The sequence below is a fragment of the Salminus brasiliensis genome, chromosome 25 (genome assembly GCF_030463535.1).
Source record: "Salminus brasiliensis chromosome 25, fSalBra1.hap2, whole genome shotgun sequence".
Lineage (NCBI taxonomy): Eukaryota > Metazoa > Chordata > Actinopteri > Characiformes > Bryconidae > Salminus > Salminus brasiliensis.
Genome location: NC_132902.1, coordinates 24,648,967 through 24,672,925, shown reverse-complemented (window position 1 = coordinate 24,672,925; position 23,959 = coordinate 24,648,967). Strand labels below are relative to the sequence as shown.

The window sequence follows — 23,959 nt, the reverse complement described above, 5'->3', positions numbered from 1 at the left end:
CGCACAGACCGAACTTTCAGCCAATCAGATCTCAGGGGGGCGTGGCTTTAGCATTGTAGAGCTGGGCGCAGCTGGGGAGCGAGGACGAGCTGGGCTGCTGGAGCTGCTGGAGCTGCTGCTGCTGGACTGAGTATGGAGTTTGAAGCCAGGGTCTTCTCCCAGATCGGAGGGTTCGGACGATACAACCGGGTGGTGACGGTCTTCAGCTGGTTCCCCAACTTCGCCGTGTCTCTGAACCTCTTCTGCGACGTCTTCTTCACGCTGGTGCCCGAGCAGTACCACTGCAAGCCGGATCCCGCGCTGCTCCCCTCGGCGTTCCTCCTCAGCAACTTCTCCAGACAGGCGTATCTCAACCTCTCCATCCCCTGGGTGAAGGGCTCTGGACTGAGCCACTGTGAGCTCTACAAGTACCCCGAGAACTTCACCAACCTCAACAACACCGAGAAGCTCCACAGAGAGGTGGTGTCGTGTACTAGAGGATGGCAGTTCGCCAAACCAGCCGGGCTCCAGAGCAACTTCGTGACCGAGGTCGGTGAGCTTTACTCCGCTGGAGGCTGGAGATCAGTCCGGGCTGGGGCGATTCCCTCACTCCTCCAGACTGATCGATTAGCGATCACTGAAATCTGACCTGCTGAAGACCGATACACACCTTTATTAATCAATCAATAAATGAAGACTACAGCTACAGAGAACCATAGAAGAACCATCTTTGGTTCCAAAAAGCACCAGGTTTCTAATAGAGAACCATAGAAGAACCACCTTTGGTTCCAAAAAGCAACAGGTTTCTAATAGAGAACCATGGAAGAACCACCTTTGGTTCCAAAAAGCAACAGGTTTCTAATAGAGAACCATGGAAGAACCACCTTTGGTTCCAAAAAGCACCAGGTTTCTAATAGAGAACCATGGAAGAACCACCTTTGGTTCCTAAAAGTACCAGGTTTCTAATAGAGAACCATAGAAGAACCACCTTTGGTTCCTAAAAGTACTAGGTTTCTAATAGAGAACCATGGAAGAACCACCTTTGGTTCCAAAAAGCACCAGGTTTCTAATAGAGAACCATGGAAGAACCACCTTTGGTTCCTAAAAGTACTAGGTTTCTAATAGAGAACCATAGAAGAACCATCTTTGGTTCCAAAAAGCACCAGGTTTCTAATAGAGAATCATGGAAGAACCATCTTTGGTTCCAAAAAGCACCAGGTTTCTAATAGAGAACCATGGAAGAACCACCTTTGGTTCCTAAAAGTACTAGGTTTCTAATAGAGAACCATAGAAGAACCATCTTTGGTTCCAAAAAGCACCAGGTTTCTAATAGAGAATCATGGAAGAACCATCTTTGGTTCCAAAAAGCACCAGGTTTCTAATAGAGAACCATAGAAGAACCACCTTTGGTTCCAAAAAGATGTGGGAGTGTAACCTCCAGGTCTAAAGAACTACCATCACTTCATGTTAAAGGTTCTTCAAACTCCCACATCTAAGCGATGCCATAGAAGAACCACTTTTGGTTCCAAAAAGAACCAGGTTTGTAAGATGGATGTGTGAGTGTACCCTTTTAAAGGTCTAGAGAACCATCACTTGATGTAAAGGTTCTTCACACCAACATATCACTTGAACGGTTCTTTGCGGTTCTCAAACGTAGCAATGTTACAGAAGACCCACTTTTGTTCCATAAAGAACCAAACGATGAGTGAGTGGAACATTTTTAAGATAAAAAACATTATTTGATGTTCTAAAGATTCTTCACACTCACACATCTCTTAAAGGGTTCTCGAAGCGATGCCATAGAAGAACCACGCTTGCTATCAAAAAGAACCAGGTTTGGAATATGGGTGGGTGTAACCCTTTAAAGGTCTACAGAACCATCACTTGATGTAGAGGTTTCCACCAATTTAAAGGTTCTTTACACTCACACATCTCAAGGGTTCTCTAAGCGATGCCACAGAAGAACCATAAACCATGTTTGTAATAGAGATGTGGGAGTGTTAAGTACATTTTAAAGGTCTACAGAACCATCACTTGATGTAAAGGTTCTAGATGGTTGATCACACTCCCACATCTCTCAAAGGGTTCTTTGAGCAATGATCTAGAAGAACCACTTTTACTTCTAAAAAGAACCAGGTTGTAATATGGATGAGTGGGTGTAACATTTTAAAGAACTTAAAGTCTAAAGAACCATCATTTGATGTAAAGGTTCTCTAACAGTTTAAATGTTCTTCACACTCACTCAAGTGTTCTCTAAGCGGTGCCATAAAAAAAAAGGAACAGCTTTGCTTCCATACAGAACCATGTTTCTAATAGAGATGTGTAAGTGTAATCTTTCATAGGTTTAGAGAACCCTCACTTGATGTAAAGGTTCTCTACTAATGTAAAGGTCCTTCACACTCACATATCTCTCAAAAGGTTCTCTAAGCCAGAAAGAACAAGGTTCCATAAAGAACCATGTTTGTAATAGAGATATGGGCGTGCTAAGAACGTTTAAAGGTCTAGAGAACCCTCACTTGATGTAAAGGTTCTTGACCAATGTTACTGTTGCTTAAAGGGTTCTTTGAGAACCATGTTTGCAATATGGACATGAGTGTAACCTAAGGAACCATTACTTCATGTGAAGGTTCATACTCACACATTGCTCAAAGGGTTCTTTGAGTGATTCTATAGTAGAACCGTATTCGGTTCCTTAATATGAGGTGTGTAACTTTTTAGAGAACCTTTTTAACTTTTTTTTTTTTTTTTTTTTTTTTAGTCTTTATTTGATGTAAAGGTTCTTCACACTTTCTCATTTCTTTTACACGCTGGCTTGTTTGTGGTTCCTCTACAGAACCTTTGTAGCACCTTTTTTGTTTTTAAGTGAAGTTAAAACACCAGAGTTCTTCAGAAGTGGTTCTGCTGGGGCATCGCAGGTTTGGTCGCAGGTTGAGGCCCAACCCAGTATCCAAACACTGGGCAGAGGATGCCCTTAGGCACTGTCCATGTGCTGAGGAGCTGCTCAGCGCTCGTAGGTCATGTGAAGACATCATCAGATTCTCAGACCGACTGAAACTGGGACCCCGTTCACACCTGATCACCCGATTGAATCTGAATCAGGCCGAGCTGTCCAATCAGAAACCTGTATCTCCAAAGTGGCGGCTTTACAGGAGCAGGCGTAAATGATCTTAACTCTGAATAGAAGTTTATTCCCGGTGATCCAGGATTATCTACACCAGGGCTGCTCATCTTGGTCCTAGAGATCTACCACCCTGCAGAGTTTAGCTCCACCCTGAATCTAACTCACCTGATCCAGGTAATGAGGGCCTTCAGGAGCCGCTGAACATTAGAGTCAGCTGTGTTGGATCTGAACTTTTCAGGGTGGTAGATCTCCAGATCTGAGCAGCCCTGATCTACACAGTGTACAGAAGCAGCTACAGGGTTCAAACTATGGAGAAACTAAAAATGGAGATACATGGTTTTCAATGGACATCAGCAAAGTGTAAACACTCCAGAGACTCTTTTAAACCAGATACAAACGTGACCCTGTTTACACCTGCTCACGTCATGTGACTGGTATCTGGGTTGATCAGATTTTAGCCACATGCGTTTACACTGCTTACCCAAATGCACTGGGATGTACTGGTGATGGGTTTTAGTCCTACTGGGAGCAGTTAATGGTTGTGGCCGGATCTTGGAGAGATTGAGGTGTTTACGCTGCTGTAATGTGGCTCAGATGCGTCTCAGACCTCCTCCTGAAGTGGTTTGGGTGATGGGATTGGGATCTGTGTTAAACGGTTTGTGTTGTGTTTACGCTGGCCCAGGCAGATGTAGAGTCCAGGGTCCTGTTTCAGAGACCTATAGGGCGTGTCGGTGTGTCTTTGCTATAGTAAGGACGGGAAAAGTTCGAAGCGAAACGCTCAGAAGTCGTGTACTGAGTCTCTTAATTAATGTTTTTTTGTTTGTTTGTTTGTTTGGGCGTAACGTTCAGCAGTAAACCAATCAGCGTGTCTCTCGCCGTTCCTTTAAGAGCCAGGTGTGGTCTGTTTGACCTTGACGAATTGCTATTTCAGTGGTATAAAGCGTGGGGGGGGGGGTTGTTGACAATTCACTGTCAAGATAGCAACGAGCATCTGACTGCAGACGAACGTCTGTCTAGACTGTTTTCAGTCAGTGGAGCTCCTGCTGTGATTTCCGCTGCCAAGATACAGATACAGCAATACTCCAGAAACTGACCTGAACACCCCTTATTTCGAGACCACCGCGGCCACCAGCATAGATATATTCACAAGCAGCGCTGTTGATTAAACGACACAGGCAGGAGGCGTGAAAATAGACTGTTGGCGGGGTGGACGTGCCTTACGCAGGGTGTGAGAGAGAGCCCCGGGTGTTAACGGGGTCTCTTCAGGAGGTGGTCTGAGAAACATTTGAGCCACATGCTATAGCAGTGTGAACACGGCCGTATCTCCAAGAGGCGTTCGACAACCCCTGAGAAACGCTTTCCTGAGTGACCAAAACTCCCTATTCTGTCCCACACAGTCGGTATAAACGCATATGGCTCAAATCTGATCAGGATACAATCCAGACACTATTCATCTGAAGTGACCAGGTGGAAGCGGGGTCTGGGTGTACAGGCATTGGGCTTTTCTGTGGTATAATTTCTCATTTCTGGCTGTAGGGCAATAATACACATCAGCCATAACATTAAGACAACACTTATGACCTCATGAACTCTCCAGAGCGACTTACAAGGATACTCGTATTACAGAGGTGAGCCAATGTAGTGTTAGGAGTCTTGCCCAGGGACTCTTATAGGTGTAGCACAGCATAGTCACCCAGACTGGGAATTGAACCCCTGTCTCCAACATGGTGTGGGAGCTCACTGGCAGGTAGAGGTGTTATCTGTTGCGCCACACCAACCAGTCATTTTTTTTTTGTTCCAGCAGTCTGTGCTACAGTAGCTCCTCTGTGGGATCAGACCAGATGTTCTGGCCTTGTCTCCACATGCACATCAAAGAGCCGTGGGTGCCCATGACCTGGTCACTGGTTCTCTGGTTGTCCTTCCTTTTGGTAGATACTGACCACTGCATACAGAGAAAAAACCCACAAGACCTGCCTGATGTTTGGCAGATGTTCTAGACGACAGTCAGGGTCAGAATGTCACAGTTTGGTTCTTGTCGGGTTCTTTTCCTTCTTCAACACCTCCATCCCCCTCAAGAACTGACTGTTCACTCGCTGCCTAATGTGTAGATCCCACGTCTTTGGAGGGAGCCACTGAAAACAGATAATCCATAGTATCCACTTCACTGGTTTTAATGTTATGGCTGATGCAGTATATGGTGGTTATTGAGCATAAATATGAAGATGACCTCCAGAATAAACACCTCTGTGTCAAAGCCCTGTTCTAGGGCACGTTTGAGGAAATGCTGGTGGAAGCTAGAAGTTACACGACTGGGTCAGAGGTGGTCAGACTGCCCCACAGGAAAGGCCATAGCCCCCTTTTTTTATTTCATCCTGCAGCCTTGACTCCATGGCGTTGTTTCCCAGTGTGTGACGTTGCTGGGCTTTTGTTATTGTTGTGTTGGTGTAGATTTTCCAATGAGAGAATGTTCTGGAAGCCCTAAACACAAAGGGGGAGCCAGGCAGGAAGACGTCCTTACGCTGATGGTAATGTAATTAGGACAGTCTGCAGTGTCTCGGAGTTAATCAACAGTGAAAGCGTCCAGAACACACCTGGAACCTAGAACCATGCGTGTTTTGACAGTAAAATCCAAATTAATGTTAATAAGTTCAGTTAAAATGCAGGTAGTGCTGTTTCTGTGCTTGCGGACGTTAAGGCCGGGACAGTAGGCATAGCACAACACTCTGCTTGTATTTATGAACTTCTGCAGCTGAATAAATCGATACTGTAAGAGCAGCTTCCTGAGCATCAGTTATTGTGTTCATTGTAATCTGAGTGTCATGTTCTTTTATCCACAGTGGAACTTGGTGTGCGGGAACTATTGGAAAATCCCCCTCCAGCACATCTGCTTCATGACTGGCTGGATCCTGGGCTATGTTCTCCTTGGCACTGTTTGTGATTGGTGGGTTTTCATTAACCACGCTGTTTGTTTGTTTTCTAGCGTCTGTTTGTCTTTATGAATGTGCCAGTTCTACCAAAAATGCCTCTGGGGCTCATAAACGAGCTCCCTCAGAGCAGCTACTGACAGATGAATAAGTGATATTGGAGGAGGAGTGAAACTAGGCTTACTTTAATAAGGGACGTGGTTACAGAAATACACTGATACACATGAAATCATGGAGTTTTGTATGTATTCTAATATAAGTGTTTTTATAAATAAATATTTAATAATAAAATGCCCAGTTCACAAATAACAGCTTCTTAAATTATATTTTTTCATATTTTCACGTGCCGGCAACTTTCCACTTTCAATAATCTAAGGCATAATATAAGGCATATTTTATAAACACTGTTTTTATAAACACAATTTGTTTGTTTTCTAGTCCCATTTTTTCCCCTGAGGTCTGTTTATGATGTTTGTATGGATATATAAATTAAATACATAATAATGTATATAACTTACAATCATTACAATTCTTAAACTGTATTCCAATCTCTCTTTACCTCTAATGTTTTTTCATTTTCTTAAGTCTAATCATCATTATACACTAATGCATGTTCTACAGTGCACTTACTGATTTTACACAACATTAAATGTGACTTGGAAAAAACATAGCATATAAAGTATTATTTAATATAATTATATATTATTTCTATATTTATTATTATTATTATTATTTAATAAAACATTTTAGTTATTTTAGAAAATCTAAATTGAAATGTGGAAACATTTACAAATGTTTTCTGCAGAGGATTTGTTCATTTCAACAACAAAAAAATAAGGGCGATATGAGTGTAACTGTACATAAGTCACAGTCCGGCCATTAGTACAAATGTAGCACAATGAAAACAAATAAATAAACAAACAAAAAGACTAAACCAGGTCTCTGTTTAATTTTAACAGACATTCATGCAAGTTACAGTTTAACCCATGTACTGCCATATAGCGCCACCCTGAGGTAGTGAATACAGTCGGTAGCGTGTTAGTTTAGCAGTAGCAGTGTAAACAGTAGAATGTTTAATGTGTTCACACACACACACACACACACACACAAAACTGCTGACACTGTCAGAAAGAGAGCGAGAGAGAGTGAGTCTCAGATGAAAGTGTTTAGGAGAGGCAGAGTGGTTAGGGGTGGGGGGGTAAAACAAGACTACAGTTGTCCGGTCTCCGGCACTTATGTAATTACCGTATTTGCTCGAATAGTGTGCACTGTGTATTCTCCATACGATTGTGTGCACCAAACCGTAACCCCGCCCACCTAAGGCTGTATTTAAATGACTTATGCTCTAATTGGCTGTACTGTTTTCTGATTCCAACAATCAGACTTCATAACTTCAGCATGAACAGGAGGGGCTAAATTCTATGCAAATGTGGTGTTGTTTTTTTGTGACCTCACTAAAACCAATGATCATAATGATAATAATAATAATAATAATAATAATAATAATAATAATAATCATCATCATTCTGAACACACTCTCCAGGTTGACTTGTTTGACTGTGTTTCTAGGTTGGGTCGCCGGCGGGCTCTCCTGCTCTCCGTCTCTCTCTCCAGCCTGTTGGGAGTTGCTGTGTGTCTGTCCAACAGTCCTGCTGCCTTCCAGCTGCTCCGCCTGTGCCAGGGCACCGTGCTCGCTGGCGTCTTCCTGTCGTCCTACATCGCCCGTGAGTCCTCCCACTTCTCTGTCATGTGATCTCATTACACACAGCGCTGTGACCTCATTAAAAAGTCAATCTACGAATAAGCACATTGAGGCTGAATGCTATCTACAGTACATAAGCTGGTCAAACAGCGGCCACCTCGGGCCTCATGCTGAGGGCTTCTCTTGGAGCCGGGGTTATGCAGCAGAATCGGTGAGCTGGTCTCTGTAGGAGTCAGGAACGAGTGAGCCAGGTGTCTGTGGTTACACTGCTGTGCTTGGAAATGTCTGTTCCAAGTCATGGCCGACATGTTCGTCCCGTGGGGGTGCTCTGGCCTTTACTGCCAGACACCCAACAACCCTCGACTCTCAGCCCAGCACTGCTACACTGTGCTGCTACTATAGGAACTCCTGCCTCGGGAATGTGAGGACCACTGCTTATGTAATGCAGATTGGAACGGAATGAGGAAGCAGTGTGTGAGTGTGTGAGTGTGTGAGTGTGTGAGTGTGTGAGTGTGTGAGTGTGTGAGTGTGTGAGTGTGGATGAACCTCTTCAGTTTGTGGAAAAGTGTTTTAATCAGTCAGCATGACGATCGGGAGATCCTGTTTATCTACCACTTCCTGACGAGCTTCATGTCTCGCAGCCGAGATGCTTATTGTGGGAATGGGAGGAATTGGGGTGTTATGATTTATGTAATGTTGGATCAAATCTGCAAAATGGAAATTTAAAGGTGCAGTCTCAGTAAATAAATCCTAAACAGGGTTTAAAAGTCCAGCTACAAGTAAAACAGCCCGATCAGCGGCCGGATTCACAAGAGCATTCCTAAAAATCAAAGCTTGTGAAGAATCTTAAGATAAAAGATCTTAAGATGTTAAAGTTCCTAATAATTAATCTTAAGTGCAATTCTTTGACCAAAAGAAAGCTTCTCGAATATTCTCCTAAAATTCTAATTATTTTCTGCTTTTCTTAAGACTCTCTTTGTTGTTGTCTTTTGTAGGCCAAATCGAAATTAGCTTTTCATGCAGAATTGTGCAGCTGATCATGAACAACATGAAACACATTTTTAATTTTCTGTGATTCACTTGAATTCCTGCTGAACGAAGAAAAAGGGTTCAAAAACTAGTGAAAAATAAGAGAACTGTGTGCTGATGTTGGTACGTCATTATCTTCCTTATGTAGAAACTAACAGTACTTTAGGAATACTGGGATGTATTTGCCAATAGTTCTTAAGAAGATTATTATTATTATTATTATTATTTATTTTTGTACACCATTCCAATAAGATTCTGACATAGAGTTGTTTTATAGATTTGTTTAAAAAAGAAAGATTTAGAAAAACAGCAGAAGAATAACAATTAAAATATTTAAATAAATATTTGAGATATATAGATGCACAAAAAGTAAGTAATCCAGCATGTCACGATATGAATAATACACTCTGTTAATCGCTGACTAAAGTAAAAAAAATAATACTGGGCTTTTACATCAAGCTGCAAAAAAAGTTTGATGATGAGGCTGAAATGATATATTGTGCAGCCGTACACAGCCTGCTCTGCTTAAGCTTTTATTTTCTGGGAGACGTCAGACATCATGTCTGTGTGGGATTTCAGATTGAGGAGGTGACGTTATGGTTAACTGGGAGTGGCTGATTGTGTTTTATTGGCAAATTAGGAATCGGGTCACTCATTTAAAAGCTCTGTTACATGTTGGGTTGGGTGAGGGTCTGTGATGGGGAACCGATTAGTTAAGCAATGCCAGCATGTGATTAAGTTGGGCTCCTCTGCAAACTGTGCGGAAAGAATGTCTGCTTCCTTAAACTACCTTAAAGCTCAATCCACACCAGTTTCCATTTACGGTCACTGAATTACTGAATTTGTGTGCCGTAGGCACTGCAGATGTTTTGGGGGAGGGGGTTTAAAGCCATAATAAATGGGTGTATTTAATATGCTTGCTGGTGTTCGCAGTCAAACACTGCTTAGCAGTGTAGGATTTCAGTCCTGTTGTGGTTCCCAAGCTGTATCTATGGAGCTTCTTGTCTGTGTACAGGAGGTGCAGGCAGGTTGATTGACGGCGCTCAGGTGTGCTGTTACGAGCAACTTTCCATATATATCTCCCTCTCCCTCTCTCTCTGGCTGAAGTCATATTGTGACTTATGATACTGGAGCCCCTTCCTACACTCCCAGCCATACCTCCTGCTCTCAGTAGTCAGTAGTCCTCCAACTCTGACTGCACATTAATGCTCAGTGAGATCTTTCTGCTCAAGTTGGGGAAACTCCACGCTCTACACATTTCTGTCTTCCCAAAGTCTGCAACACCTGTTTGCACTTACACACTGATTAATGAGGCACTTCATGACCAAAATATGAAGAAATTGGAGTTTCAGATCTGATATTATTGGCTATTGAGGCAGTCCAGATGTTTGTGGACACCCTTCTTATGAATGCATTCAGCTGCTTTAAACTGCACCCATTGCTGAAACAGATGTAAATGTACAAACAGCTTGTCTCGTCCCTCTGGAGAAGTACTGCCAATAGAATAGGACTCTCTCTGGAGCAGATAAACATTATGAACCTATTGGCACCATGCTGCCTAATGCCAGGCGTGAGCTATAGAGGCATTGAGCTGTGGAGCATTCTCTGGAATGATGGATGGTGGTGCTGCATCTAATACTTTTGGGATGATGTGGGGTGGTGCTCATCTAATATCCTGACCTCACTAATACTCACCCTCTTGTTGCTGAATGCAATTAAATCCCTCACAGCAGTGCTCCTCCAAAATGTAGTAGAAAGCCTTTTTTCCTGGACAGTAGAGACAGTTACTCCAACAAAAGCAGGATAAACTCTTTTAATTCCCTTGATTTCAGAAGAAACAGTGAATGAGCAGGTGTCCCAATACTTTGGCCCATATATTGTGACCCAGTTCTTTAGAAGATCTATGAAAATGGCTAAGCTAACTATCACAGACTTAAAATAAGTATGATATGTATTTCTATGTATTCTAATGATGAATGGCTATTGATCCTAAGATCCTAAACTTGATTTGCTAAAGTCACCGTCATCTCAGATCTGACTTTTCACAGTTTAAAAAAAAAAATAATAATAAAAATACAAAATAAATAAATAATAGAAATTAACCAAGACTCTTGAAAAGGGTTTGAGAAACCAAGTCAAAATAGTTGACTGGACAAGTGGTCCACTTAGTGTCTCTATTCCATGTCCAGGCTCGCTGACTGGTGGATTCTTTGAGGTAAACAAACCCCAGAACTTCCTATACTTGTCTTTCTCTTGTTTGTCCTGATCAGAGTTCACAGGCTCCGCCTCCTTGATCTCTCCATGGGTGTGTCTCTGTGTCAAGGCTGCAAATTTGAGCCTAAGCTGAAACACAAGTAGGCAATCCACCAACCTGTAGGGTCCTTCTCTGGTTTTTCCACTGTGGGAAGCCGGTGTTTCTCATCCCAGGCATCCTGTGATTGTGTGTGTGTGTGTGATTGTGTGTGTGTGTGTGTGATTGTGTGATTGTGTGTGTGTGTGTGTGTGTGTGTGTGTGTGTGTGTGTGTGTGCGCGCGCGCGCGGACGATTGTTAACTCATAGAGGGAAAGTCTGATGGAATGCTTTGTAGTGCATTTTTGTACAAACAGTCCAAGAACAAACTATACTGTGTGTGTGTGTGTGTGTGTGTGTGTGTGTGTGTGTGTGTGTGTGTGTGTGTGTGTGTGTGTGTGGGTGAAATGCATGGGCGTAGGTGGTGCTGGGTTTTACCAGAAGCAAGAGGAATCTCAAAACATGCATTCCCACAGAAAGCCTGAAATTCCTTTCCGGTCAGATCCAGGTCAGATTGAGTCCAGGTGGAAGGTGAGGAGGAACTCCCTGACATGGGATGGATGAAAAGGTTCAGTTTTTTGTGATCCACAGCCAGAGGTTCAGAACAATGGCTGGACGGACAGCAGCGGTTGGAGGTGAAGTCTCTTGTTCCTTTCCTGTTCTCACTTTTGTAGGACACTAGAAAGAGTCGAGAGTGGAGAGGTCGTTCAGTCTGATCACTGAGGAATTTCACACAGCTTTACAGCTTTTCACCAAGACCTGCAAAGAGTCAGACTTTGTCGGGCTGTAGGGAGGTCTCCATGCATGGTGCAATTCCGTGATTTGATCCTCTTTAGCCTTTACTTTGGGTTAAGCATTGGGGTTTAGCTGTGGAACAGAAGCCAATTTAGTTGATTTTACCTTTAGGATGAAATTTTAGGGTAAAACTCTGCAAGCTCACAAGGCATCTTCAAGGCCTTATTATGGGTTTGTCCATATACTTTTTTTAAGACATGGGGAATGCATCTAATAATAATAATTTTTAAAAATCTGCTTTCATGGCAGATGGCGGAAATGTAAGGATTCAGAAATTTAAAATATGCATTTTCACTTATTTTCTGTCCAAATGTTTTTAAACGCGCCTGCATTCAGCTACTTGCACCCATTGCTGACACAGATGTTTGTCCAGACCCTCTAGAGAAGGACTGCCATTAGAATAGGACTCTCTGAAGAAGATAAACATGAATCTATTGGCCCCATGCCTCCTAATGCCAGGCGTGGGCTAGAGGGGTATAAAGCCCCCCAGCATTGAGCTGTGGAGCAGTGGAAGAACTGTGTTCTCTGGAATGATGGATGGAGCTCTAGCCAGTACTTTTGGGATGAGTTGAGGATGATGAGGTGGGGTGGTGATCCTCCATGCAACATCCTAAGCTCACTAAATGCTTGTGTTGCTGAATGCAATCAAATCCTCACAGCAGTGCTCCTCTAATATTTTGTAGAAAGTTTTCTTCTCTGGACAGTAGAGACAGTTACTCCAACAAAAGCAGGATCAACTCTTTTTAATAGCCTTGATTTCTAAAGACACAATGAATGATCAGGTGTCCCAATACTTTTGTCCATATAGTGTATTAAGAATAAATGTTGTGGAAAGTGCATGTCTTTTTTCCAATTGGACTCTCTGATTGTCTGTCTCTCTCTCTCCCTCTCTCTCTCTCTCTGATACAGGTCTGGAGCTGTGTGATCCTTCTCGCAGGCTAATGGTCTCCATGGTCAGCGGCTTCTTTGCCGTTTTTGCGGAGCTGTTGTTGCCAGGACTGGCGGTGCTGTGCAGTGACTGGCCCGTGCTTCAGGCAGTTGCAACACTGCCCCTGCTATTACTCCTGTCATACTGGTGGTCAGTCAGTCAGTCAGTCACCCACACCACCTTACATTGTTGCATGGTTTAAGAATAAGTCATTGTGTATGCATGTACATGGAAAGTGAGACACAATTCGGCCTCATTCCGACAGCAGCCTGACACTGTTGAGTCTGATCCCGACTGTGGTCTGATGCCAACTGAAGCCAGACACAATTGGGTGAGATCATGACTGTAGTCTGACAAAGTTGGCTCTGTTGCTGACTGTAGCCTGACACAATTGGGTCTGATCCCGACTGTGGTCCGATGCCAAGGGAAGCCTGAACCAATTGGGTCTGATCCGACTGTGGTTTGGTTCCAACACAGTTTGGTCTGATCTTTACTGTAGCCCAACACAGTGGGGTCTGATCCCAACATGGTCGAGTCTGATCCCAACTGTGGGCCGATGCCAAAGGAAGCCTGCCATGATTGTCTGATCACGACTGCAGCCCAACAAAATTGTGTCAGTTGCTGGCTATAGCCTGACCAAATATGGTCTGATGCCAACTGTAGCCCAACACAATTTGGTCTGATCACGATTGTAGCCCAACAAAATGAGCTCATCCCAACTGTAGCCTGGCTCCATTCTGTCTGATCCGACTACAGGCTGGGATAATTGTCTGATTCTGACTGTAGCCTGGCAAAATTGTCTGATCCGACTGTATTGCCTGACAGTAATCTGCCAATTTTAATTTTAACACACACACACACACACACACACACACACACACACACACACACACCAACCTAATATATGCTTTTACTCAGATGCATGTGCGTGTGTTTCCACAGCTGGGCCTCTGTATTCCCAGAGTCTCCTCGTTGGCTTCTGGCTACATCTCAGATTCCTCAGGCCAAGAGATGCCTGCAGTTGTTCTCCACCCGAAATGGAGCGTGTATGAGAGACGAAATCTACCCTGCTGAGACCCTCCTGACAGGTACACCGTCTGGGTTCATCAGTGTTCTTCACGCACAGTCCTGGAGACTCCCTGTGGTGCACAGTTCAGGAATTCCTCTGCTTTTACACACCTGATTCAGGTCTTCTGTGAATTATGTAGAGGACGTGGAGGATGAGGTGCGACCGAGTGGGTGTAGTATTGTGCTCTGTTGGAGCTAGGAGAGGGAGTACAGTATTAACACATGTAGAGCGGGGACGTCCCAGAGTGAAACAGCATGGCACCGTTTACTAGTTTAGTTGCTCTAGAGAAAAACTAATCTAATCTAATCTAATCTTTCCACCCATAAATGGTGTTTCTTTGGTCTTGGTTGTGGGAGGTGTACTGTAGAAGATTCCCACTGCTGTTCAGAGAGGCGCGAGTCTTTTTTTTTTTTTTTTTTTTTTTTTTTTTTCTCCTCATGTACTTGACGTGTTCCAAATCGCTGACTGAATTACATTAGTCCAAATCCAGGTCTGCCCAGCACAGTGAAAGAGTCCATTTGATGAGCCTAAATGGGAGAATTTGGCCTCGCCGCTGCCTAAGGATTTAAATGCAGATAGGAATGCAGGCCAGATCCAGATGGAATTAGGTGGCCCTTACCACCTCAGAGAATTCTGCTTTGGCTTGATCTTTAACCTTTACCATCTTTAACCCAACCCCCCCCCCCCCCCTTCTGCAGAGATCGATGTGGCTTTTCCCGAAGACCCCCAGCCGCAGTTCCATCATGTCCTGGAGCTCCGACATACCAGAGTTATCTGGAGAAACTGCCTTATTTTAGCATTTACTCTGTAAGTAGCCACTGGGCTGTTTTTCCTGAACACTGTAAACCACAGTTTTTAATATTCAGGTGGAAATGAAAGGAGCTTGAACTGTTGATGAAATTACAGAAAGGTATTTGAATGTGCTGAAACGCACAGTCTGCCGAGGACTTCTTTACGCACCGGACACAAGACAGACAACACACGGTCCATAACAGGGTCCCCTAAACTGCCCACCCCTTGTTAAAAGTATTGTTAAAAAGCCTCTATATATAATATTATAATAATATATATACACACACACACACACACACACACACACACACACACAACACACACATCAACAATTTGTGTATGTATGTATGTATGTATGTGTGTGTATGTATATATGTACACACACACACAAACAGAGTGAAAGGAGGCTAATAACAGTGTACAGGGATACAGCTGGATACAGTCTGGAGTTATAGACCTACACAGTGCTTCTGTATGGCCAGTGGAGCTGATGGAGTTCATTCCAAACCAAGGGTGGTCAAAATATACTGATAAGACCGTTTGTGTATGTGTGTATCTGATTCTTTACCCATAGAGCACTGATTGGCTATCTACACATCAGTAGTCAGTATGTATGCACTTCCTTATAGTGTGTGTTATCAGTCCAACAGGAAACGTGTTTGTCTTGGCGATTGCAATGGAAACAGGAAGTCTTCCACAAATGGCTAGAGATGTAGCCACTAGATTAAAAAACCTAAAACACCCCAACACGTATATTACTATTCCTACATTTCCCACAAGTCTTCATTTCATCACAAAACTTTCGCCCCTTCACAACCCAAGCCGCTGTAATCTGACCTGTAAGACTAACCAGTGTCTACCATTCTCTATTTCTGCAGCTTCATTGGCACAGGGATCCAGTACTGCTTTACCAGGAACATCCACATCTACTCCTCAAAGTTCTACTTTGGCTACTTCCTGCGCACGCTGACCGGCGCCTTGGCCTGTGTGTTCTTGTGCGTGTCTGTGAACCGCGTCGGCCGCAGAGGCATCCTGCTGCTGGCCGCTATAGTCACAGGCCTGTCCTCGCTGCTGCTGCTGGCCCTCACTCAGTGTAAGCACCTTATGGCCTTCAGTGTTATTCCTCTGATTTCATAGACTCTTCAGCCACTTCTGTTACATTTTAAATTAATTAATATAAATAAATAAATAAATAAATAATAACACATACAAGCTAAATTAGGGGACTGATGACTGTTTGGCCCAGCAGATCTGCGTGGTGGGCTGGTGCTGGTGCTCTCAGTTCTGGGACTCCTCTCTTCCCAAGCTCTGGCCATGCTCAGTGTGTTCTTCGCCAGCGAAGTCATGCCTACGGTTGTGCGGTAAGAGTCATCTACACAGTACATGTTTTCACATTTTTTTTCAGCAAAGTCAGTACATCATCAAAAAAGATGGCGCCCCAATAATGCTAATAATGCTATGGGTGCATCAGGTTTAACTACAGATGTATATAGTGATGGTAACGAATGGACCCAGTCACTCAAATCACCTTCGGAGGTGGTCAGGGATGTGTTTGACCACATAATGCTTGTAGTGTGAACATTAGAACCACTGCTACCGCACTATGGAACTGTGTAACTGAGTCGTAGTAGTGTAATTTCCTTCTTTCCGCGGGATTTGTATTTACTGCTATGGTGTACAAGTAAATTACATTCTCCAACTGTAGGGGGAGCCTACATTGCATAATGCTTTTAGGTTGGTTAGTAGTTCATTAGCATTAGCTTGTGGTTTGTTTACATAAAGCAAGTGCCAATAACATGAGTGCCTAAAATCTCTCTCTCTCTCCATCTCCATCTCAGAGGTGGAGCTCTGGGCCTGGTCATGGCCGCTGGCTCTGTGGGCATGGCAGCCTCCTCTCTGATGGAGCTGCAGAACAACGGCGGCTACTTCCTGCACCACGTGGTGTTCGCCTCCTTCGCCGTGCTCTCCGTGCTCTGCATCATGCTGCTGCCCGAGAGCAAGCGAAAAGCCCTGCCCGACTCCCTGAAGGATGGAGAGAACCTGCGACGCCCGCCCCTCTTCCTGTCCCGCGGGGAGAGGGACAGCCTGCCCCTGCTGCGCACCCGTCAGCCGGCATCGGAGTACAACCCCGACAACTACTCTCGTCTGGTCAGCGCCACCAGGAAGATGCTGGCCAAAGAATCGGTGCCGTACAAGATCGTCATCCCGTCCCAGGCGCCTTTGCTGCCAAATAACGACACCGCACAGGCCAACCGAGAAGACCCTTCGTAGCAGGAGCAGCGAAGCAGCACTTCGGGCACTGAATTCACAGCGACTTAAACGGATTCTGCTTAGGTTCAGATGTTTGAATCAGGTGCCATTACTGTGCCAAGCACGGCAATTTTACCACACTGGACTACGGTTTCACCTCACTGTCCATCTGTCCACTAAGAAGTGCTGCTCGTCTGCTCAAATCTCCAAACGTCTGCTCATTTGATGATCCATGCTCTTGGAGAAGACTGTAAAATGTGAGTCTACATGTTGATATTTATGAAGGTGAAGCCAAAGTTCAGCCACTTCGTTCTGCTGAACTGCAGGTCCGCTAGAAACACTGAATTATTGGATTTATTTGATTCACATATGTGCTTTATATCTACATAAATGTAACGTTTTCTTATTTTATTATTTTTTTTATTTTATTTTGCCAAACGTAAGTAAATTGTCATTTTTTTTGCGTCAGAAGTTAATAAATAGGTACTTTAAAACAAAAAAAAAAGAATTTAATGTGTCACCTTGTTCAGTGTTGTGAGAGGAGAAGAAGAGGTCAGTTTTAATTGGCTTGTATTTTGATCGGCTTTTTTGTTCACCTAATCATCTTAAATCTAGTCTAATATTTCTGATTGTAATATTTGAGATTGGAGATAATTTACCTTATTTTTAGACCTTTACTACCTGCTTTTAGCAATTTCTCATTGTCTGATTTGGCTTTTTTATACATATATATATTTTTTCAACATGAGAATTTAATTTTAAGTTACTAAAATTAAAATCCAATAATCTTATACCTCTTATACCAAAAATCTCCTAATGAGAAATATGAGATATCGGCTAGATTTAAGATGTTTTCACTTGTCTAGATTTGTGCAGTGTTCCTCTTCCTGCCAAACTCTCCATCTTTTACCTTTCATCATATAACCCACGTATTCTGCTTTACCTCAATTCTCAGTTCGGATGTACAGAAGTGTGACGGTTTGTAAAGCGAGGAGCTCTAGACTTCGTTTGACTTTGGCTGGACCATCTTATTCCATAATGGTCCTTAAGAGTCGGTTCTTTCCTTCTTTTGTAAGCACAGTTTACGATGTGTGCTTCGCACTGTGCACACTGACCCAGTGTATTACTAACAAATCCAAGTGCTGCGTTGGTGTCCTACCCAGCGTCTAGAAAGTTCTCCCCCACTCAGACTGGACGGCCTGACTTGCCTGACCATGTCGTGCACTACATTAGAAGCCACTACATAGTGTTGAATTTCCAGTCTAATGCCATGATTATCGTGATCTCGCAGTGATGCTCGCTCTACCATTTCAGAGTTCTCTCTATGTTTTATGATGTTTTAGAAAATCCAACACTGGTCAGCTTGGAGTATTTTGAGCTTTACTCTCTTAAATGTGCTGCTTTCCAGCCTTTTGACTGACGTTTAAGCGTTGGGAATGTTGGGTAAGCAACGTGGATCATCTGAGAGCTGGTCCCTATCCACTTAGCCAGCCTGTCTCATGGCTCTCATTAAGTCGGCCTTGTGACCACTTTTGCGGATCGAGGGCCCTTTATTTAGCCTGGCTGAACTCACGGAGCATATACTTTTACAGACCGCTCCACAAGGAGATGCCATTGTGTACACGGCCACTGTCGTACCAGAACCTCATAACTGCCTGCTTTTTCCTTGTTTTGTTTTTTTGTTTGTTTGTTTGGTTTTTTTATTAATATATATTAATTAAAAAATTATAAAAGCTTTACAAATTTGGATGCCATGGAAGAACAAAATTTGGTTCCATATAGAACCATTTCTCTATATGAGCTATGAGTGTGAAGAACCTCTTTCAGTTACCCTTAAACCTTTTAAGAGTCTTCGTGCATGCATAATATGTCCAAATGTTTGTGGACACCCCTTCTAATGAACACACACAGACTGCTTGTCTAGTCCCTGTAGAGAAGAAGTACTGCCAATAAAATGGGACTCTTTGAAGCAGATAAACATGACCCTATTGGCTCCATGCTACCTAATAATGCCAGGCGAGGCCTAGAGGGGTGTAAAGCATTGAGCTGTGGAGCAGTGGAAGAACTGTGTTCTCTGGAATGATGGATGGTTCTTCATCCAATACTAAGTAGTAAGCCTTCCCGTCTAACTCCAACAAAAGCAGCAGAAGAAACAGTGAAAGAGTAGGTGTCCCAATACTTTTGTCCATATAATGTACATCTCTTTTACTTGAATGGGTCATATTTTATTTCCATGGCATCTATCATAGATCCCTTTGTAGCACGATATTTTTGAGTGTACACCCCCTTAAACCCCCTAAAAGTGGCATCTGCAGTTTACATGAAGTCAAAATGATAATTGAACCAATAGAAAAGGCTGAAAATGACCTCACTGTCTACGCTGTTTTAAAGTTCTGAGCTTTTGTCATGACCGTGGTGCTGCTTTACTCTCTGTTGAGTTAATGGAGCACCTAATGAAGTGGGATTGCACCAGGTCCCAAAGCTATTGTCATAGAAATGACCACAGTTTGCTCTAAAGGCCGTTGTAATGAAACACACACACACACACACACACACACACACACACACACACACACACACACACACACTTTTTATTTATTTTTTTCTGTATTACTTTTTTGTTTGTTTGTTGTTGTTGTTGTTGTGTTTTTTTTTTGTTTTTTTTTTTTTAATCTACTTTTTAATCTCTTTCCCAAATGTGAAGCTTGGTGTACCTCAGGGAACATGGGAACTTCATGCTTGGTTTTATGTTTTGTAAAATACAATATACATAAATACAATAAAATTTCTATTTATACGTAAAAAAACTGCAGATCTGTTTAGAAGATATTAAGGTTCTTGTAAGGGTCGGGCAGCAAGTGAGCATGTATTCCACCAGGAGGCGCTTTAACACACTGCTCGGTCATATCTACTGCTTCCCACACAATTTCAGAACAGTGCCTGTCCTTACTCTGTCTGATAACTGGTGTTTTGCAGGTAGACGCTCTCCCTGACCACTGACTTTATGTTTATTTGGGTTTATTCTAATGTTATATAGAGTTAATTACAGGTACACACTCTCACTGACCACTGACTTTGTTTATTTGGGTGTTTCCATAATGTTATATAGTGTTAATTACAGGTACACACTCTCACTGACCACTGACTTTGTCTATTTGGGTTTATTCTAATGTTATACAGAGTTAATTACAGGTAGATGCTCTCCCTGATCACTGACTTTGTTTATTTGGGTGTTTCCATAATGTTATATAGTGTTAATTACAGGTAGACACTCTCACTGACCACTGACTTTATGTTTATTTGGGTTTATTCTAATGTTATACAGAGTTAATTACAGGTAGACACACTCACTGACCACTGACTTTGTTTATTTGGGTTTATTCTAATGATATTTAGATTTAATTACAGGTAGACGCTCTCCCTGATCACTGACTTTGTTTATTTGGGTGTTTCCATAATGTTATATAGTGTTAATTACAGGTAGACACTCTCACTGACCACTGACTTTATGTTTATTTGAGTTTATTCTAATGTTATATAGAGTTAATTACAGGCCTATGTATAAACAAATGTGTGTATATGTCTAGATAACCTTATTAGATTATCTGTTGGAGAACTGTAGGACTGCAGGACTCCTGAGGGCAGTGGTGGTTGATCTAGCCCATGCTGAGAAAAGAAGGCCAGTATTAACTTCCATGCAGCTGCCAGAACTTTCAGCCTGCTTTAAGCTAAACACAACAAACATGTGCTCCTGATCTATTGAGTACTCAGACAGCCTCCTCTAGTGGACAGGGGTGTGTACTGCTGCAAGTCAACATCAGTCACTTCGACCCTCTTATTGATGTCTTCCACTGGAACACTACGTCCTGGGCTTTATCAAGGTTAATTTGCTTTTGAGAGTGTGTGTCTGTGAGAGATGTGAGCTCTGTGCCGGGGCAGCTATTTATGCTCTCAGTAAATGGATTAGTGGATGCTTGTAGCACATTTTGATGTTCAGTTCTTGTTTTGCTCTAAAGCAATCTGAGTCATGCTTATTAATACAGCTTAATATTGATAACTGTTTGGATAAAAATAGTCCAAGCTGTACACTCATTATTGTATATGGCAGCTTTTAATACTAATGTTCTTTATTAAGAATTTAATTTACACATGTAAAATGTCATTTTTACTATTTGCTACATTTACTACATTTTTTATATTTTACTATTGATATCAGGTAAAGTAGAGTATAGAGTAAAATTGGTTTTACTTGTAATTATTCATGTGTTGTAATTCTTGAGATCATAAAATACATTTTTACTAGTAATAATTTAATTCTTATATCAAAAACTGAATTTATTAGTAAAACTATTTTTTTACATGTGTAAATTAATTTCTAATCAAGAAAAATAGCAAAAAATAGCTAAAACAACACTAATAACACAACATGGAAAGTTCCCCTTCATGCCTTTACCTGCAGACTGCTTCTGAATGGAAATGTGACATTTAGTCTAAATGAAATGTATTCAGCATCTCTCTGAGGGTCAGTGAGCTCGGTCAACTGCGGCATGTTTAATGTCTAAAGTTAGCATCTTTGGTTTTGCAGTGGTGTTCCTTTTCTAATGTAGCTAAAAATAACCCCACAGCCACCAAAACATCAACAGGGGGTTGCGTATTGGCCTGTATCATCATACTCTCACTTCAGTACACTTGCTAATGTGGTTTCTGTCACTGTATGACTGGCGGTTAGCTATGAACACAGGCATTGATGTGAACAGCATGTGGTTTCCAACTTTTACTGTAATGCTGAATACTGTAATGCCTCCTTTTCTGTTAGTGTATTTTTATTAAGTTTTATTTAAAAAAAATAATTTACTGTATAAACAAACTTTAGTTTTCTATATATATATATATATATACAGCTTTTGGAAAAATTGAAGAGACCACCCTACATGATCAGTTTCTCTGGTTTTACTGTTTCTAGGCAGTGTGTTTAAGGGAAATTAACATTTGCATTGTATTTCATAAACCATGGACAACATTTCCCCTAAATTCCAAATAAAAATATTAATATTTAGAGCATATATTCATTTGCAGCAATGACAGCATGTTAAAAACAACTGCTCAAATAATACAAAGAAATGATTATAATAATTATAATAAAGTTATTATTCAGATTTAAACAACACAGCACTAATATCTGAATTTTGAGGGCTTTCAGAAATCACTATGGTGAAATAACCTCGACGGCCAATCACAGCTCGTCATGTCTTGGCCGGCTCTCCGCTAGTCTTTCACACTGCTGTTGGGACTTTATGCCATTCATAAATTGCAAATATTTCCAGAGAGGTATAACTACAATTTTATTTATATAATCAGCTATAAAATTGTCAAAAATATCAAATAACGTCACAAACATGAATCTATTTACATGTGTCTGCTTTTTTTTAATGAGGCAGCCAAACAGAACAGACGTCATTTACGTATTTCAGTCTTAAAGGCACAGTAACAAACAGCCTGTTTATTCTAAGGGATAAATAGAGGTTGGAAATGCTCATGTATAATTTAATTTACTTCATCCTGACTGCTTTTGTAATTATTAATAAATAATTAATCCTGACTGCTATTTTAATACATAACATGTCATTAGTGAGCCTCTAGGAAATAAAGAAAATACATGATGAATGTGGGGTATGTGCAGTTCTCATTATGCTGAGTGTTCTGGCCACAGAGGGGGTTATTATAAGACCGCTCAGCCGATGTGTGCGTATAACAAACGTTTCTTCACATTAGCTCAGAGCCGTTGAGCAGAAGTGAGCTCATGAACAGTATGTGCTGGAGCAGCAGGTCGGTCAGGAAATGAGGCTCTCTACAGGCCCATCTGCTTCTCCAAAAAGCAGCAGCAGCAGCAGGTGACTGGCATCTACTCTGTAAGCTCCTGGCTCATGAGGCTGCTCAACACATTGCATGAAGAGTGCTGTTATTAGAAGTACTGTTATTAATATCATAAAAAATGAAGACTCTGGGATCAATGAATAATCTATCTGTCCGACTATCCATCCGTCAAAATCTGCACTATTTGGACAAAAGTATTGGGACATCTGCTCATTGTTCATTGTTTCTTCTGAAATCAAGGATATTAAAACGAGATGAAAAAGGCTGTCAACTAGACTTTGGAGGATTGAACATTGCTGTGAGGTCAGAATGTGGGGTGACCCCCACCCCAACTCGACCCCCCTCTAAAGAATTGGATGGAGCACCACCGCCATCATTTCAGAGAACGCGGCTCTTTCACTGCTCCACAGCTCAATGCTGGGGGGCTTTATACCCCTCTACTAGCCCACGCCTGGCATTAGGCAGCCAATAGGTTCATGATGTTGGTCTGCTCCAGAGAGTCCTATTCTATTGGCAGTACTTCTTCTCTACAGGGACTAGACAAGCTGTGTGGGTGCATTTGCACTTCTCAGGGAGATCCAGCATCTACTGTACTTCTCCCTATCTTTAGTCTCTCACTGTATGGGCAACAGGTTGATCACCCTCTGCAACAATTTGGCATGCATTCCTGCTGGTTTAACCCTTTAAACTTCAAGCTCCAGCTCTGTGTGGCCACCAGTTCATCAATCTCATGGCTACAGGAATTACACACTAGTCATAATCTACTTTTCTTCTGTAATAATTGTTGCATTTAATTCCATAAAATGTAATTTTATCTTATTATGGGATTTTTACAACAAATGTTGGCACAAAGCAGATTTCCGGGTCCGAGTCTTTTGAGCAAGCTAGTGGCAACAGTGGCAATGAAAAATTCCCTCGGGTCGAGAGGAAGAAACCAAGGAGAGGAACTAAACTCAAACTCAGACCCAAATAGAGACCTCAGCTGTTTACTACTGTGTTTAATAAGCAACATCTAACAAAGCTGAATATTTTATATTGTTGGACAAATGTATTGTTGCTCTAATAAAATGAGTCAATAAGTGTTTCCAAAGAAATGTGAATTCATTTGAATTTGTCTAATTTATCTTCAGTACATTGGGAGTAACGTTCATTTCTTATGTAGCTAGAAATGGAAAAAAAAACTTTAATATTCTTTTATATTAAAAT

General features: G+C 42.1%; 1 protein-coding gene across 1 annotated transcript; it reads left to right on the top strand.

Moving 5' to 3' along the window:
- The first annotated feature begins 132 nt into the window (after positions 1-132).
- On the top strand, positions 133-19,691 carry slc22a31 (solute carrier family 22 member 31). The gene is made up of 9 exons (XM_072671551.1): positions 133-528; positions 5,938-6,041; positions 7,594-7,748; positions 12,750-12,918; positions 13,711-13,856; positions 14,536-14,644; positions 15,508-15,722; positions 15,879-15,990; positions 16,468-19,691. The coding sequence occupies exons 1-9, from the start codon at positions 133-135 to the stop codon at positions 16,898-16,900; spliced, it is 1,839 nt and encodes a 612-aa protein (XP_072527652.1). The 3' UTR covers positions 16,901-19,691.
- Positions 19,692-23,959: the final 4,268 nt, after the last annotated feature.

What these genes read in the sequence shown, in the direction of transcription:
- slc22a31 (XM_072671551.1), top strand. Translation starts at nt 133, where the DNA reads ATGGAGTTTGAAGCCAGGGTCTTCTCCCAGATCGGAGGGTTCGGACGA. An exon ending in TTACTCCTGTCATACTGGTG is followed by an intron (nt 12,919 to 13,710) that starts GTCAGTCAGTCA and finishes GTGTTTCCACAG; the next exon opens with CTGGGCCTCTGTATTCCCAG. An exon ending in GCTGCTGGCCCTCACTCAGT is followed by an intron (nt 15,723 to 15,878) that starts GTAAGCACCTTA and finishes TTGGCCCAGCAG; the next exon opens with ATCTGCGTGGTGGGCTGGTG.